Raw genomic sequence first — 18,030 nt, 5'->3', positions numbered from 1 at the left:
CGCTGAGGTTCTTCAGAGGAATGTCCTATCTCACACTCAGGTTAACCTATGCCGCCCCTTTTATACTATCTACTCCTCCATTAGACTGATAAACGTCAGCAATATTTGCTGACATTTGCAAGTCTTTGCAAGACAAATTTTAACTAAGTGAAGTCAGTTTATGCCTCCTGCCTCTAGGCTGATTCCTTTATTTTAAGAACAAATTCTAACATTTTCAGAAATTATAAGGTTATGAAAGAAAAAGAAAAGAAAACATCCTTTAAGGCAAATGTATTAACTTGTTATCAGAAGTGATTGTAAAAAGGGTTTAATGACCGCGGGGACATTCATTATGAGTAGGAGTTCAGTCTGTAATTTGTGTCTTTGTGAAATTTTGATCCCCACCTTTCATTAGCAGTCATTAAAAAAATTCTTTACAAAACTTTTATTATTTGCAAATTTCAATGAACAAGTGAGAGCGAAGAAATAAGCTAATTACAAACTCTTCTACTGCTAATTCTAAAGCTGGTTATGCTTATATGAATTACATCATTAGAATACATTTAAATGTTTGTTAGCCACCTGTCTCCTTTACATAACTGCAACTGTTTTGGTAGCAGTGTGAGCTTCCTCAATTTTGATTTTTAAAAGTGTTGATACGTCATAACAAACACAATTCTATCTCAGGTTGGAAGAACAAATCCTTGTAAATAAGCAGAATCTCAGGGAAGGAGTGAGGATATAGGGGTTAGCGTTTGTGGGATGGTGATGAAGGGCCTGGTTTTGGAATTTGCTCCTGCTTTACAGCAGCTTATTGTTCACAACACCGGTGATTGATAATAGCACAGGTAGGACAGGGCTCCACTCCGTCAGAGCTCCTGTGTTCTTACACTCTTACCCAACTTACACTTACAGCTACTATTCTTAAACGTTTAAATACTTTAAATAATGTAATTGTTAGTGTAAAACATAATGATGAAATGATAAATACTTAAATAGACAGTAATATGGGGCTGAGGCTCCTGGAAAAGACTATGAAATAATGGAAATTTACCATCAGATAAAAATACCTAAATACAGAAAATTTCAGTATTTTTACGAGATAAGACATTAAAATACACTTGTTTTAGCTTTATATTTACATGAAATCTTGTGAATTTAAACAGGCTTTGTTAATAAAATATAGCTACACGTGTAAAAACAATGAAATCACCCCATAATGTGGTCAAACACTCATCTAGTAAAATCAGTGGAGCCTGAAATTTCAAAAACGTATTGTTATTAGTTGAGCTTTATTGTGTAATTGTTTTTAAAGAATTGTGTTAAAACTTTTATTCCATAATTAATGTAAAAATATATATATCTACACATTAAACAAAAGTCAAAATACTTTTATTAAACTAGTAACTGGGTTTAAAAATACAGCATTTACTGTTCATTTTGGATTATATGAACAGTATAATAGGTTTTTATGTGTGTTCAAACAAAAAGTTAATGGATTTACCCTCTTACAAATATCCAGAAAATGTTATTATAATTACAGTATACTGTTATTTACAAAGCTTATCGAGTAATTACTTATGGATGTCAATATTGAAAGAGCTGAGCTTAATGAAACACTAACTTTACTTTGTGTAATAATGCCTTAACACTACTGCAATATGACATTAATACTGTTGAGTTTGCTTTAGCTGTCCTTAAAAACATTTGACAGTTTAAAGAAATCTGCAGCTGTAAAACCACTTGACCACTTGAATGATGATATTGTGTTTTATAACATCAGCTTTGTACCATAAGGACACGCTTCGTTCCTGTGCCTCAACATTTAATTCTGGTAGCAAACAGAAAACGACAGAAAACTTCTCACAATAATACAAATGTATTAGGTTGTTATCATAAGTGATTGTAAAAAGGGTTTAATGACCGTGGGGACATTCATTATGGGTAAGAGTTCAGTCTGTAATTTACAACATCATTGTGTAATTTTGATCCCTGTCCTTTATTAACAGTCATTAAAATTGTCTTCACAAAACTTTTATTATTCATAAACTTCAATGTACAAGTGAGAGCGAATGAAAAAGCAAAGCTCTAAATGTTCTAGTGCTAATTTTTAAAGCTGATTATACTAATTTTTTTTTATTGTTGATTGTTCTCAACACAGGTGAATGATAAAAGCACAGGAAGGTCGGGGCTGTCAGAGCTCCAGTGATTAATCTTACATGAACACCTGCTATCAAATATTCTTAAATAATTACTGTACTTTAGATTTAAATGTTTACAATGATAAGTCTTAAACAGTTAGGACACACTTACTTCCTGTCCCCCAACACTTCATTTTGTTAACAAATAGACCACATCAGAAAACTTTTATAATAATGTGCTATAAAAAACAAAACTGTTCTTTTTAAATAGCTTTTAATGAACCATAACAAACACACAGAATTGAAATGAAAAACCCTAAATTTAGAGTCACACTGAACATGGCAAGTTTCCCTGGTGCTGCAGACACTTCAAAGGTGTTTGGACACCTGTTATTTTTCAATCTAGGTGCAACTGACAACAGGTACAGTTAAGATTTGCTGTGAAAAAGTGCAGGTGTAGTCTAGCTCTACCAGGATAACACATAGGTGCAAGGTGATTTTCTCTGTCTAAAAGCACAGAGAAAATCTAATACATGAGGAATGGAAGACAGGAAAGAACTGAAGAAAGGCATCAACTAAGCTTTGGGACCAATGTCTTTGTGCAAAGAGGAAGACAACAAACAATGCCAGTCCTTTTAGTGAAACCTGTGCTCACAGTCCAACACCATGCAAATTGACCAACATTCCTCAGAGAATACCAGAACTGGCTGGCATGCCAGTCTCTTCACAAATGAGAAGAGGTTCACATATTTCTTAGGGGAAGATGACCGCCAGCCATCTGCTCAAAGTGTTCTTCTTCCCTTTATCATCTTTCCTTTTATCTTGAAGGCAGCTGTTGAATTAAATATAAACATAAAGAGACAAATGACTGCTTAAAAAAGAAGTGAGAATCGTTTTAAACAGGAATAATAATGATGATGCAGTAAAAATGATTAGAATTAACACTGAAAGACTACATGGAGGGAACACTGAAGGAAAAACTTAGTTTATTATCAAGACTGCATTAACTAGTGCTTTTCAAAAGTATCTATAAAGGTTTCCCTGCAAAGTTTTACATTATGACACAAAAGATGCAACTGAAGGTGACAGTGAGCAAGTACCAATCACCAATAGCTTTGCTATTGGTGATTGGTACTGCTATTACTTAGATTTGCTAAGACCACCCTCACCTTAATATCATTTACTAATATATGAAGATTGAAAACAATTATACCCTTGTTCAAACTCCTACATTATACAACATATCTGAATGAACAAACTCATGTAAAATTACAGAAACTTTATTTCTTTTTCTTTTTGTCTTATTTTGCCATTTTACACTCAGTGCATCAAATTTAGATATGCATTTACGGCATAAAACTGGAAATTAACACCTTTATCTTCTAAATAAACATAAAATATTTGGGAAATTATTTTAAACATTTTTTCTTATTTTTACAGTCTTTTTGTGTGTGATAATGTTTTAAAAATCCGTAAAAATGTAAAACAAACAAACAAACAAACAAACATATATATTCTATATATTCATAGTACAGTTTTTTGTGGTATTTTATATTAGACATTAGTCGATATACAGACAGTTTTTTTGTAATTTTATTGATATTTCACACATTCAAAAATAACAAGACATTTCTGTAAAGTGTCAACATTCAGGTAAATTTGGGGGGGGGTCTTAACACTGTTTAGGTTAGCTTAGCACAGACTGGAAACCAGCCTACTGTGGCTTGAACGGTAATAAAATGCACCTCCAAAACCTCCCAAAGCTCAGTAATTAACATATCGTTGCTTGACTGGTACAGTATGTTAGAGCTGGAGGCGGGCTGTGGTTATCACATTACTTCTGAAATGGGAACTGTGAATTTCCGTGGTCCCACTGGTTTCCTGGCAGTGAGACACGAAAGCAACAGTGTAGACTTGATTATGGTCATTCTCTCCATATAAAATAAAGAAACGGAATGGGTTTGTGTTTCTTCAGGTCCAAGCTCTACACATCAAGAACCAGTAAAGATACAGTTGAAGACAAAAAAAGATTAAAAAATAAATAAATAAATAAATGAAATAAGTGTAATAAAAATTGAGCGAGAAATTTAGTGTCCAGGGGTTGGCGCTCTTCATTCAATTTTCAGTGGAAAAAAAACACAGAGCTCCGGCTGAAGTTGCCAGTTCAGTAATTTTTCCGCTGAACTGGCTGTGCTGCTTCTTACCCCCGCGTTCTCTCCCTTTTGGTGCATTTTGTCACGCAGCCATGGCAACCCTTAGAGTCAACCACTATCCCCGGAAGTTTCGGAGAACTGGCAACAAATTAAATAGAGGAGAGAGAAAAATGAGCTTCTTACTTCTTTTCGGTGGAGGTTCATGCCTCGCTGCGCTGCAGGTCTCATTTCATGTACTGACTTTGGAAAACACGGAAGTGAGTTGTTTTTTTATATCTTTTTTTTTTTTTTTACTTACACTCCATATATGAAGTTTATCAATCTTTCCGCGCCTTGAAATTTTATATTTTATATAACAGGCGGGAAAGTGAACTAAAGGTGACGAATTTAAAGTTAATGCGATAAAAGGCTTGGCTCAGTGTTACACCCAGTAACTTCAGTTACTCGTTTATTCTGATCAGTTCAAAGGTGTGAGGCGCATTCACCCCACCACAGGTAAGGCTTTTGAATCTACCTGCAGCTGAGGAGGATAATCAACTGATTTCATAATCAATGAAGTGTGTGGGTCAAGATGAGTATTATTAAGAGAAATCTTACTGAGGAAAAAGTATCAAATACCCCCCAGGTCCCGGCTTCTAAACTGTGATTATTTCCTGTTTTCCTTCTTTCTTTTTTCTTTTTTTTTTTTTTTGTTTTGTGAAATTAACTAATTTGAATTTTATTTCTTGTTCTTGACTCTGTGTGAGAATATCACTGTGGAACAACATTAGAGATTTTTTGTTATTCCTCCAGTGTTTTACAGATATGTTAGATCCAAAAATCTAACATAAAGATGAATCCAGATTTTCAAAATTAATTAGCTTGTGCGACTCCTGCATAGCCCACAGGGCATTCCTGCCACACCCAGCTCCAGTCACCCAGGCTGATCCCACCTCCATCCCCACCTTAGTACATTGTTCCACCGGATAAACCTGTCAACTAGTACATTTACTCAAGCATTTCTCCTACTTCCTCATCTTGACTCAGGGGAACATATTTTAAAATCGGTATTTTCAACTTGGAAAAATAAAAATAAATCTGAACCTAAATTGTTGTAATTATGATACACAAATTTCGGCCTTTTACTTTAAGTACTTTACCTAACCTAACCATTCACTAGTTTAAAGACCAGGAGGATCCACAAAAACACAGGGGGGAAACACAGATAACTGGCAACGGTGCATTAGAGCCTAGAGCCAGCATAAAATCTGTGTCAGATCAAACATGTGGATCGATCTCCTATGGTTAACCTTTGGGGAAAGAAGGAGAGCACCCAAAAGTAGCTTTAAATGTATGTTCGTGCTAATTTCTTTTATAGTGTAATATTTCTAAATTTACTCACAATAATTTAAATACTTCTTCATCCGCTAGACGAGAGTGTAAAACTTCCCGTGGCCATTTCCTTTGTCTCATTTCTCAAATGACAGTAAAAGTCATCAAAGTAATATGTGAAATTCTTCACAGCCTTGTGTTATCTCTCATTCTTTGCATTTTGCAGATGTTTAGTTTATCTTTATATTTCCGTCTGCAGTCTCACCAGTTGCTGATTGTGTTTGTAGTAGGGCTGAACGATTATGGAAAATAATCTAATTGCGATTTTTTTTGCCCCAATATTGCGATTGCGATGCGATATGCGATTATTTTTTAAGGTCTTTGTCTTCTGTATTATTAAACAAAGACAAGCAATACATCATATAGTATGGCCAATACTATATTACATTAATTTTAAACTGTTCTTTCCTGGAAGACAGACCTCTGTTATGATGACATGAGGTGATGCATGAATTGATGACTGACATTTTTATTTAACTTCTTCAATCACAACAGTATATTTGAACATACACAATAGTTTATTTTTAGCTTACAAACATCTGAGCATAAAGTGCTGACAAGGAACCCTGGTGTAAACATTAAAATGAAAGTCAGTACAATGTGCAGATTGCAGAAATATACATTAAAAAAAATCAGTGGCTTTACCACACTCAGTTTTTCGACATCTGTGAACTACTAGACAGTCATTCAATTAAAAAATAATATTAAATAAATAAAACTAATAAATAAAAAATACACACATCTTACTGATCTCTGCAGTCAGTAACATTACACATAAAGTGCAAACATAATAGCAATTGTATAAACACACACACAAACACGCCTTTAAAGTTTAAAGGCGTGAAATTGGACGGTCTAGTTCTGATTAGCGTCACCGCTGTCTCGGTGGAGTTTAATAAACTCGGCCGTCTGCTTCTTGCTATCTAAAATATAACCAGACACTGGTGTAAATTCTCGACTGTCTCATACTTCTGTTTAATAAGTTTTCTGTTTGACGTTTAGTCAGCTGTGTGAAAACCAAGGAGGAACCCACCCGGGGGATTAATAAAGTTTTATTTTATCTAATCTAATAACTTTAATCTCAGCCAAACCGATTTACTCACGAACAAACAAAACACTGAAAAAAGCCCAACAATAACATTTTTAGGTTGTCTAAGTGACTTGTATATTACGTTTAACCCGAGCAGCGAAACTCCGCGGTGATCTGAAAATGATGTGCCGGGAGTTGTGCCGTTCTCGGCCGCATCAGTAACCCTCGAGCTCCCGGCTAGCTGTCGAGCTGGTGGGTAGCAGACGCCTCTGAAAACGTCGAAGCACTTTTGCAAATATGGGATATCTTGATAAACCGAGCAGATATTTGATGTTTACACAACTACTTTCTCGCCTGAAAATATGTTAAAAGTTTATTTTGTGACCCTGAAAGATTAGTATGAGTAATTTTAAAACTTAGTAGCGGCCGCCATTGCTGGAAACTGGAGTTTGGCTGGGCCGCGCTATGAATTCTGGGATATGGTAGTAATTTGGACAGCCTTCGGCGCGTCGCTGTGACGTAATCGGTCTACAAATGCGGCCTCAGGAGGATGCAGCCCATGAATTTGGACATGTCCAGAGTATAATCGCAGCCTTTGCGGTTAGAAAATTGCACTTGATCATGTCGCGATATTATCGCAAATGCGATATATCGTTCAGCCCTAGTTTGTAGTCAAAACAGATGATTTAATCTTTCATTCTAACAGGTTCCCTCACAGTGGCGCCATTGTGTATATATGTAAGGCCTTCATGCTACATGCTGTCACCATCTATAATGCATGATATCAGTCTGGGAGAGAAGCATCTGCCAGATGTTATTGTCATCACTTTAATCATCGGGCATTTTTAAATAATTTCACAAATAAAGTATTTCTCATTTACTAAAAAAACCCCAAACCCAAAAAGTTTAGTCTTTTTGGTTGTCTGTGAAGTCTGCCAAGCCCACAGGCATCACGTCATGAGCGTTGTAAAGCATGTTTACGGAGCTTGAGTGTGTCAAGTCACAGCAGGTTGTTAACCTGTAGTAGCATGCTCAGATGGTTTACAGATGTAAAACTATGCATGACAAATAGGAGTGTGAATGTGTGCGCAAAGTCAAGACAACATATTACAGGAATATGCAGAAGAGTAGGTGTAAAGTCATTTCCTTCATTGAAGAAAAGAGCATTAGGTGTACGGTTGGCCAAACAGGAGTGACAGGATGATCCGTAAATCACAGCATGGTTTCGTTACTGTCTATTCCTCACATCCAATGCAAATACAAGTGCTGGTTTTCTTTACAAAGTAGATTCAGATATGACGAGTATTTGTACAAAAGAGCAGCCGGTTAACCAAAGAAGAATGATGGAGTAGGCATTCAAATATGACAGGTCTTTTAAGTAATTAAAATAAGGAAAACAAGTCAAGACTTTAGAGTCATACCTTATTAGAAACCCTGTCATTCTAATAAGGTATGTAATCATATTGGCCAACCGGACTGGCACAATTCAGAACCGTGTCATTGATCTCAATGATTTAATCATCAGATGAAGCTGTCATTTATCAGCAGCCTACACTCGTAGTTTTGACCCCCTCACACAGCCGCTAAGGGTTTTGGCTCAACCTCCTATGTTATTGCACATCAACACCTATTTGTTATAATCGTTTAACCATGACCTATAATATATATGTATAAAAGTTCCCGAAGTTATTTGAATATAACCTAATAATAATGTTCCACCTTCTTCTTGACCTTAGAAAAATGTTTCTGTACATCCTCGGGCTGGTGGCTGTTTGGTTCGTTTATCGCTGGTACAGAGAAACCAAAAGAGTCTCCAACAAGGAGGACAAGTATGTGTACATCACAGGTTGCGACTCCGGGTTTGGTAATCTCCTGGCGAGACACCTGGACAAGCTGGGCTTCCGCGTGATTGCAGGCTGTTACACCGGGAAGGGTGAGGATGAGCTGAAGAAGGTCTCCTCCGACAAACTGACCACCATCCACCTGGACGTCGCCGACTCTGAGAGTGTGAGCAAAGTGGCAGCTTTCATCAAGACTCTGGTTGGACAGAAGGGTGAGTGGCTCAGTGTAAAGTCTCCCATTTTTAACTGATGAACTTAAATGTCAAATATTTGGATTACATGCCAGGAAAAACCAGGATTAGTTAAAGTGGCTGTTAAGGCAATTCATCTGTTTTCACAGTCATTTCTTTATTTTTATTGCAAAAGCAGTCCATCACAGTAATTTTTAATCGCTTTAGATAGGCGTGAGTAGAATAAATATACTAATGAAAGAATTATTCAGTATTGTTTTCTTGAATAAAATGTGAACAAGACTGAAACTTAATGTAAAGGCCTTCCTTTTTCACAGTGAGGACTGTGTCAGTCTGTATACTCCTATCTGTTGTCAGTATAGTCAATAACCCAGCTACCCACCCACCCACCCACTCACTCTGTTTATTCCAGCATGAAGGAAAATAAAACAAACCCTGAACAACTGAACTGTAAGAACAATGAAGCAAAGAGAACATCTCATTATGTTAGTGTTTTTATTCATCTTTAGGCACGAAAAAAATATTTTTGAACTTCATTTTTTTTTTAAAAGCATGTACTTTTCAAAGAATTTTTTACATGTCAATTTCGGTGGACAACATATGTTTTGACTTGTGAATTTGACAAACAAATAAATAATATACATTGTGTGTTGTATTTATGTGCAAGTATACCACCAACGCTGACACAAAGACAAGAAAACAGCCTTTGAATAGCTGTCCACTGTAGTGACCACTATGCGTAAAAGGGTTAATGTATTTAATGACTCAGTGTTTGGATTTGAAGTGTGCCTGCAGGAAGAGCCAGCCTGTTTAACTCATTTCCAGTCATTTTAGGGTTTGGGGCTTGTTTTAATGGTTGCTGGCCGCCCCTCCCTGAGCCTGGTTCTGCCGGAGGTTTCTTCCTGTTAAAATGGAGTTTTTCCTTCCCCCTGTCACCAAAGCGCTTGCTCATAGGGGGTCATATGATTGTTGGGTTTTTCTCTGTATCTATTATAGGATCTACTGTACAATATAAAGCACCTTGTGGCAACTGTTGTTGTGATTTGGGGCTATATAAATTGAATTGAATTGAATATCAGACCTGGGAAATGAAAACAAAGTTCTGAGCCCAATTTTTAAACTGGCTTTGAGAAGTTAATGTTATGCAGTGGAAAGTGAAGTGTATCTGCAAATCATTTGACTTTATTGTAGTAGATGCTTAGCTGCTCATATCAGTGATTTTTCAAAGTGTGGATTCATGGAATTGAGTCTAGATTAGAAACCGGCAGAGCATGTTTATCACTTTAAAGTGGGCCTACATGACATAAAATGAGAAGCAAATACACAATGTTCTTAAGAGTGGTTTGCTATGATTTCACAATCAGTCTGGGTTAATGACCCAGAAACAATATCTCCCAGCAATAACACAAAGAATTTAAAAAGTTATGACATTTGAGTTTTCCCAAGGGCCACAGTTGGGGAATATTTTTGACATCTACTCTCTCCAACAGCAGTTTGTAAGGAGATAAAGTTACGTTGAGTATAAATTAGTTAATCTTACTGTTCCAGCCCTCAACAACAGTCCCAATTCTCATGTGGCCCTGTTTTTATGGTATACTATATTTCAACATTAATGATTATAACACGCAGTCCAAAGCAGGGATTTGTGTGTCCGTACTGTGGCTCTCATTGTGCTTCTTGTTGTTGGGTTTGTGTTACTTCAGGCCTCTGGGCTGTCGTGAACAACGCTGGAATCTCAGTGCCGTCCGGTCCCAACGACTGGCTCACCGTAGAAGATTTCAAACCTATGATAGCGGTCAATCTGCTCGGTGTCATCGATGTGACCCTGAGTGTCCTCCCCCTCATCAAGAAGGCCAAAGGCAGGGTGATAAACATCGCCAGTGTGTGTGGTCGAATCAGCCCATTCGGCGGACCTTACTGTGTGTCCAAGTATGGAGTGGAGTCCTTCAATGACAGCCTCCGGTGAGAGCATATCTGACTTTTCAAGCCTGTACATGCGTACCCTGTGAGTCTGCTGACTTGCAGCATCTCATTTTGTGTTTCAGTATCGACATGACACCATTTGGAGTCAAGGTGTTATGCATTGAGCCCGGGTTCTTTAAAACAAACGTGACTGACACAGCTATGTTGAAGAATAACTTCATGAAGCTCTGGGAAAGATTACCTCAGGAAGTGAAAGATGACTACGGGCATGGTTTCTTGGACACAAGTGAGATGCTTTATTTCATTTAACAGATAAGACTTACTCGGATGCATTATGTTTTCAAGCTGTTCATCCATTGCACTCCTTTCCATCTTCAGCCTGACATTGTATCTACTTTAATCTCTTCATTTCATGTGACTGTGCAGAATCAATATGCAGCAGACAAGATTTCGTGCACCAGAAGCTTTCTGGACTCTTTTCAGCTGCATTAATCTTGCCTATGATCCCGACTGATGATCATTAGTCCTTTAATTGAATTGAATCATTTTTACAGAACTCATGTGTGAAACATTTCTCTTTTTAGCGCTTGAGCAGTTGGACGAGAGGTACAGGCAGATTGTAGACGGGGACCTGATGAAGGTGGTCGGCTGTATGGAGCACGCCATCTCTGCCCTTTATCCACGCACTCGCTACTCCCCCGGGTGGGACGCCAAGTTCCTCTGGTTGCCGATGTCGTACATGCCGAGCTGGCTCTCAGACACGTATTTAATTAAAAGTAAACCCAGACCCAAAATATCTGCGCTGTAGTTTCTGTCACGTCAGTCAGTGAAGCATTTTGGGCTAATCTGAAGATTATATGGGCGTGTGTTTATTTTCTTACGATAATTATGACTCTAGACATTATTACATCTATTTAATTGATTAATAGAGCTGCACTCAGAAGAGTACATGTCAGGTAATGAAGAAACCTTTGAGCACTGACAATTAACTTTGTGTCAAGTCATGTAATAATCTTGAATGCTGTGTCATCTCACCTTTGCTAGTAAAGCAAAAAATCCTAACATGTATTCGTCCTACATATCGAAGAGTGTGCTCTGTAACCTTTAGTCAGAGATTTTGTGCTTTCACAATTGATTTCAGTTGAAAGGGGAGTGCTGTTATCAGAACCAGGGCTCATGGACTCTGAGTGTATTACACAAGCCCAAGCGTGTAACCTTTTAGACCCTCCTGTTAAATCGGACTATGACTCTGCAGACTTGTTACATAACTTCACCTTCAGCACCAGGTTTTGATGTAGAAAGCCCCTTTCAGTTAATTTATATTCCCAGGGGTGAAGCAGCAGAAACATCTACAGCTGTAACCATGGTATGTTTGTATTATTTTTATGATTATTATTTGTTCTACTATTGTACATTTAGTGGTGCTTAAATTTGTGCTGTTGGGCTCTTGGTACCCATTGTGATCACCTAGCTCAGCTAACGTCTGGATAAGTTATTGGCTGTTTATTTATTTTACACTAAGTTAATTAGCAGACTTGACAGGAGTGGCTCGATTGAAACCTTTTGTTATTTTTGTATGCGTTTTTTGGGTTTTTGGGGGGGGGGGGGGTTTTGTTACATTTTACTTTCAGTAGATAGCCTAATGAGATCTGATGCCATCTGGTGGATGAATGAAAATTGTCATGTTTTTAAAAATCTGTTTACCCATAGTGTAGTTTCTAACATGCAGATAGTTTGGCTTTGAGTTTTCACAGGGTTATGTTAATGAAACACAATTGGTGCACAAATAAAATAAAATGTATTGAGAAAATGCCCAAAATCGTACACATTTTTTTCCAACTGCATACTTCCTTATTCCCGCATGTTCGTGTGAGAAACAAAGAGGACTGGATTAAGATATTTTAATAAAATCTCTCACACCACAATGTAAAAGAACATTGGAATAATTCTTTACAGTTTTATTGTTCAAGTATATCGCTGAGTGTCTATAAAAAGTAATGATCCAGTTTTTGGTAAGTCTTTTATAATCGTGAGCTCTAAGCAGCATTTTCCTGTAGTTTGAGCTAACAGATGTCAGATAAATGGGCTGTAGTTCTAGTGCTTATCAGTTCAGTTTGAGTTCTCAAAGCACTCTCTCACTTCAAGCTTCATTCACTCACACATATACACTTTTTTTTTTTAATGCATAACATTCATGCACACACATCAGGGGCAAGTCAGGATTTAGTATCTTGCCCAACGATACTCCAGCATGCAGACCAGGGGGGCTAAGGATCAAACCACCAGCCTCCTGAATAATAGATGAACTGCTGTACCTCCTGAGCCACATCCGCTCCCTCATATATTCCCCTCTCAAATGAGTTCTAGGATAACATAATGTTACCATATGAAATCTGGTAAAGCAGAAGTAAAAAGTAACACATGAAAGGTCAGTAAACCTGTGCTCACAAATATGCTGATTAAATCTCCAAAAATTGATTCTGTTCATCTGGACATAGCGTTTTGTGGGAGAAGCGTTTCGACTGCAGGTTTCCCCAATCTTATAAACAGTACATTTGCATAATGACTGAAACCAGCCCACTGAAGGAACAATGGGCTGGGAGGTCAGTTCCTTAATCTTAGTTATGCAAATCCTCATGACCATTGATCAACAACCACCGACCAAAACCCACTGATCAAAGACAACTGATCAATGGCCATGAGTATCGTTCACAGAGAGTTGGGGAATGGCTGCAATCACAGCATTGTAAGATGGCGAAAGATGTACCCTTAGGCCCCCTTCTCGATTCAGAGATGGTCTTTCCCTTTTCACATAAATGGCCTCCTTGACTCCGCGCTCAAACCAGCGTTCCTCCCTGTCCAGGATGTGCACATCCTCATCCTTGAAAGAGTGTCCACTGGCCTGTAGGTGTAAATAGACTGCAGAATCCTGGCCTGACGAGGTAGTTCTTCTGTGTTGTGCCATCCGCTTCGCCAGAGGTTGTTTGGTTTCCCCGATGTATAAATCCTGGCAATCCTCCTGGCACTTAACAGTGTACACTATGTTACTCTGTTTGTGTCGGGGGACCCGATCCTTGGGGTGGATCAATTTTTGGCGCAGCGTGTTTTGGGGTTTAAAAGCCACAGAAACCTGGTGTTTAAAAAAAATGCGTCTCAACTACTCCGATACTCCTGACACATATGGGATCACTACAGGTTTTCGCTTGGGGAGCGGTTGTCCTTCACTCCTGGATCGGCTGGGGCTTTCTTTAGGTGCCTTTCCAGCTTTTCAGTCATTATGCAAATGTACTGTTTATAAGATGAGGAAACCTGCAGTCAGCTGAGACTGAAGAAGTCACTTGGATGAGTGACGAAACGTTTCTCCCACAAAATGTTACGTCCAGATGAACAGAATCAATTTTTGGAGATTTACTTACCTGGATGATTGAGAATGCATCAAGACATACTGATTAAATGTATTCAGTTTAACCTTCCAGCTTTCAGACCTGTGAGGGTAGATGCCAATTTTCTGTTTGGGTGAACTGAACTTCATTTGGGGACATATTAATCAGGTGTGGCCACATTTTCTTAGATCTCAGTCTGTTCTACTCAATACTGGGTTAAGGGCTCACTTAGTTGTGAATGGCTTTAAAAGCTATGTAATTCTGCCATAACCAGTTGAGCCACAAGGGGGAGCTGAAGCTAAATAATAGCAGTGGCGCCCTGGTTTGCTAATGTGGTTACAGGCTTTAACACTGAGACAAGTTTTAAATCTTTTATTTAAGTGTTAAATTGCTTTATTCTTCGATGTCCAGAACTTTTATGTGATGCTCTGCTTTATGAAAAATAAAACGAGGCTAAACAAACATTAAGAGGCCGTGTGTATAATTCAGGTTTCATTACTGCTGCTTAAATGTTTTGAAATGCATCCCAAGTTTCTCCCACCAGGTATTTACAGACCGTCTAGCAGCTTATTTGGCAGGGGTAAGACGATTTCTCTGTTTTTGTATAAATTAATTACTTTATCCAGAGATTAAAATAAAGTAGAGGATGGCATTATGAATGTGTGAAGTCTTTCATTTTAGTTGTAATTTTTGTGTCTTAGGTAATCCTGTCACACCTGGCCCTAACCTGTGTTTTCCTTCTGGCCACGCTCGCTGCCGTCCGCTGGTACATCAGAGATTCCTACAAGGTTGATGGTTTCAGCCAGAAACATGTGCTCATCACAGGCTGTGACAGCGGCTTTGGGAATCTTCTGGCCAAACAGCTGGACCGAAAAGGTTTCCAAGTCATGGCCGCCTGCCTCACAGAGAAAGGTGCCGCAGACTTGGCAGCGGCTGCCTCCCCCAGACTGAAGGCCTTCCTGCTGGATGTTACGGACAGCGCGAGCATCAGGAAGGCGGTGGAGTCTGTGAGCAGAGAGGTCGGAGAGCGAGGTGAGCCGGGCGGACAGCAGGGGGTGCACACTGATAGGGTGCCAGTCAGAGTGAAGCACTGGGAGAGATAAAGCCAAGCTGGTCCATCCCGTCATCAACCCATCATCCTCCTACTGATACATGTAACACATCTTGCCTTTTAAGGGAGAAACCTGCTTCTGACATAAATCAAGACTGTAGACTGAGATCTGACTACCAACTGTGGGACAGCATGTGCTGAAAACAAATGTTATTACTGATGGGCAAAAAGTAATTCCATCATTTGATTTTATCTATGAAAAAGATTTTTACTGAAAAAAATAAAGGTGGCAAATGTGTAAAACAAATGCCATAGATCAGTTTGTCAGGCCCATGCTCTATGTAAGTGGCTCCTAACCTTTTTATCTTATAGATCATTAGAAAAGAACCCATATGTCTGTTTTCACCTGCTTCTCAGATGTTCAGTGTGTCAATGACAGATTTTCACCACATAGATTTTCAAATTTTTCGAAACCCAGGGGGCAAAAACATCTGATTTTCCACAAGAACCAAACAAATTTTACATAAGTTGGGAAAAAATACTATTTTGTATGCAAAAGATGTCCAAAGTCATCTCTGCAATGAGTCTACTCCAGCAAATAGGAATTATAGACCTGGCTTCATCCAACATTCAGATGCATATTAGCATACACACAAGGAAGTTTCATGCCATACTTACAAAATGCCTACAGAAAAGGATACAAACCAAAATTTGGCCAACCTGTGTATGTGGAGCATCTCATACTCTTCTCTAGGGTTGAACATAGGTAGCAGATTGATCAACTTGTACTAAAACCTTGCACAGCAGGTCAGTGTTTGACATCTGGAGATGCAGAGAAGCATCTGCATGGGCTGTAAGCAGTTTAATCTGTCAAGATTACAAAGCAAAAGATTTAAAAGATGAAGGTCATGAGCTGTTTTCTGGTGGTCGTTATTGTGTATCCTGCAGGTCTGTGGGGTCTGGTGAATAATGCAGGAAGATCGACACCCATCGGCCCAACAGAATGGATGAAGTTAGAGGATTTCACAAAGGTTTTGGATGTGAATCTGTTAGGAGTGGTTGACGTAACCCTCCAGTTTCTGCCTCTCTTAAAGAAAGCTCGGGGCAGAGTGGTGAATGTAGCCAGTATTCTGGGACGACTGTCTCTCACTGGTGGAGGATACTGCCTGTCCAAATGGGGAGTGGAAGCCTTTTCTGACAGCCTCAGGTATGAACATGTGGTTAAAAACATACTGCTGAGGTGGGGTTTTTTAAGTCATAATTTAAAAAAAAGAAAAAAAAAGAAAGGATTAACACTTGGGTAGGCAAGATGGTTTTGGTGACATTGGACCAATAAAATAATGTGAGTGTCCTGATGCTTTGGTAACTCCACACTACAGTTAGTTACGCATCTTTTAAGGGGAGATCAGGAGACTACTATAAAGCGATGTTAGCAGTAGTTGAAAGAGCTGAAATCTTCAATTCACTTTTATTCAGTTTTATTTATATAATATCAAATCATCTCAATGCACTTCATAATCCCCCAAAATACAGAGAAAACGCAAACAATAAGAAGCCCCCTATGAGCAAGTACTTGGCGACAGTGGGGAAGGAGAAACTCATTTTTAACAGCAAGAAACCTCCAGCAGAACCAGGCTTTAAGAAACACTTCCAAAGCTTTTGAATTCATGCCTATTTTCAAATAACAAATATTTGATATTTGTTATCTGTTAATGGATCTTTTGTCCAAAAATGGACCCATTGACCTCTGCCTATAAAAAAAAAAATACATACACATAAAAATACACATAAAAATATAGTAAAGCAGAAATGACATCTACCACAGTCTAATGAAAGTATCAAAGGATTGAAAATACTCACATATTAACTATGCCGCAGCATAGTACTGATGGAGAAGTGCTCAGTAAAATTCTTTCACTTGCTTTCAAGAGACACGCTGTCTGCTTTGTCTAACCAGGAGGGAAATGCAGCACTTTGGTATTAATGTGAGCATCATCGAGCCCGGTTTCTTCAAGACTAACGTGACCCGCATTGATCTTATTGACGCTAACCTGAGGAGGCTGTGGTCCCGCCTCCCTCAAGATGTGAAAGACTCATATGGAGCTACATACTTTGATGAGTGTGAGTAAAAGTGCACTTTGTTTAAATCAGCTACAGATCAACTAAACAGATGCTCTGTAAGATCACTTTTATCTGATTATTGATCTCTCAGATGTGAAAGCTCAGACCTTCTCCATGGGACTCTTGTGCAGTCCGGATATCTCTAAGGTGACGAGGTGCATGGAGCACGCGCTGACCGCTCGCTTCCCACGCACACGTTACGCAGCAGGCTGGGACGCAAAGCTTTTCTGGATCCCTTTGTCCTACCTCCCTTCATTCATTGCAGACTTTATAGTCAATTTGATTCTCCCTTCTCCTAAACAAAAGATGTAAATAGCAGACAGCCTTTAACATCGCTGTAAAACTTTGTATGACTGTGTCATTACTTCTCTCCTGTGTATATGTTGACCATGTTCACCCTAAGCTAAAGCTGATTGAGATTTTCCCACACAGCATCTCTAGGGGTTAGAAAAGATGATTCAAAAAAAGATAAAACAGTAGCTCAAATAACCACTTGTTAAAACCAAGATATACAGAAGAGCATCTCTGAACACACAACACATCAAACACTGAAGGAGATGAGCTAGAGCAGCAGATGACCCCACCGGGTCCCATTCCCATCGGCTAAGAAGAGGAAGCTAAGGTTACAATGTGCACGGGCTCACCAAAATTAAACAATACAAGACTGGCCTGTTGAGTCTTGATTTCTGCTGTGACATTCAGTTAATCGGGTCAGAATACGACATAATTAATATGAAATCGTGGATCCGTCCTGTCTTGTATCAGTGTTTCATGGTGGAGGTGGTGGTGTAATGGTGTGGATCTAAAGGACCTAAAGTGTGCCACATATTTAAGCTCATATGTTTG

The 18,030-nt window shown here is 38.6% G+C and overlaps 2 protein-coding genes across 2 annotated transcripts; both read left to right on the top strand.

Annotated features, from left to right (window-relative positions):
- Window positions 1–4,392: 4,392 nt before the first annotated feature.
- dhrs9 (dehydrogenase/reductase (SDR family) member 9) lies at window positions 4,393–11,437 on the top strand. Its single transcript, XM_085434037.1, has 5 exons — window positions 4,393–4,530; window positions 8,411–8,727; window positions 10,410–10,668; window positions 10,752–10,915; window positions 11,214–11,437. Exons 2-5 carry the CDS (start codon window positions 8,415–8,417, stop codon window positions 11,435–11,437), a joined length of 960 nt encoding a protein of 319 aa, XP_085290163.1. The 5' UTR covers window positions 4,393–4,530; window positions 8,411–8,414.
- A 25-nt stretch (window positions 11,438–11,462) lies between these two features.
- On the top strand, window positions 11,463–17,851 carry LOC146690888 (retinol dehydrogenase 7-like). Its single transcript, XM_085434036.1, has 6 exons — window positions 11,463–11,995; window positions 14,557–14,592; window positions 14,714–15,044; window positions 16,012–16,270; window positions 17,021–17,184; window positions 17,276–17,851. The coding sequence occupies exons 1-6, from the start codon at window positions 11,873–11,875 to the stop codon at window positions 17,494–17,496; spliced, it is 1,134 nt and encodes a 377-aa protein (XP_085290162.1). The 5' UTR covers window positions 11,463–11,872; the 3' UTR covers window positions 17,497–17,851.
- Window positions 17,852–18,030: the final 179 nt, after the last annotated feature.

Source organism: Copadichromis virginalis, linkage group LG16 (assembly GCF_057382275.1).
Source record: "Copadichromis virginalis isolate Kocher_CV1m ecotype Utaka linkage group LG16, C_Virginalis_male_GT1.1, whole genome shotgun sequence".
Lineage (NCBI taxonomy): Eukaryota > Metazoa > Chordata > Actinopteri > Cichliformes > Cichlidae > Copadichromis > Copadichromis virginalis.
The sequence above is the reverse complement of the archived record's forward strand: the minus strand, read 5'-3'. Positions and strand labels throughout refer to the sequence as shown.

Bases quoted from the DNA above. Each gene is read 5' to 3' on its own strand.
- dhrs9 (XM_085434037.1), top strand. From the start codon at position 8,415: ATGTTTCTGTACATCCTCGGGCTGGTGGCTGTTTGGTTCGTTTATCGC. The intron at 8,728-10,409 runs GTGAGTGGCTCA...GTGTTACTTCAG, and splicing joins GACTCTGGTTGGACAGAAGG to GCCTCTGGGCTGTCGTGAAC. The intron at 10,916-11,213 runs GTGAGATGCTTT...TTCTCTTTTTAG, and splicing joins GCATGGTTTCTTGGACACAA to CGCTTGAGCAGTTGGACGAG.
- LOC146690888 (XM_085434036.1), top strand. From the start codon at position 11,873: ATGACTCTGCAGACTTGTTACATAACTTCACCTTCAGCACCAGGTTTT. The intron at 14,593-14,713 runs GTAAGACGATTT...TTTGTGTCTTAG, and splicing joins TAGCAGCTTATTTGGCAGGG to GTAATCCTGTCACACCTGGC. The intron at 16,271-17,020 runs GTATGAACATGT...TTGTCTAACCAG, and splicing joins GCCTTTTCTGACAGCCTCAG to GAGGGAAATGCAGCACTTTG.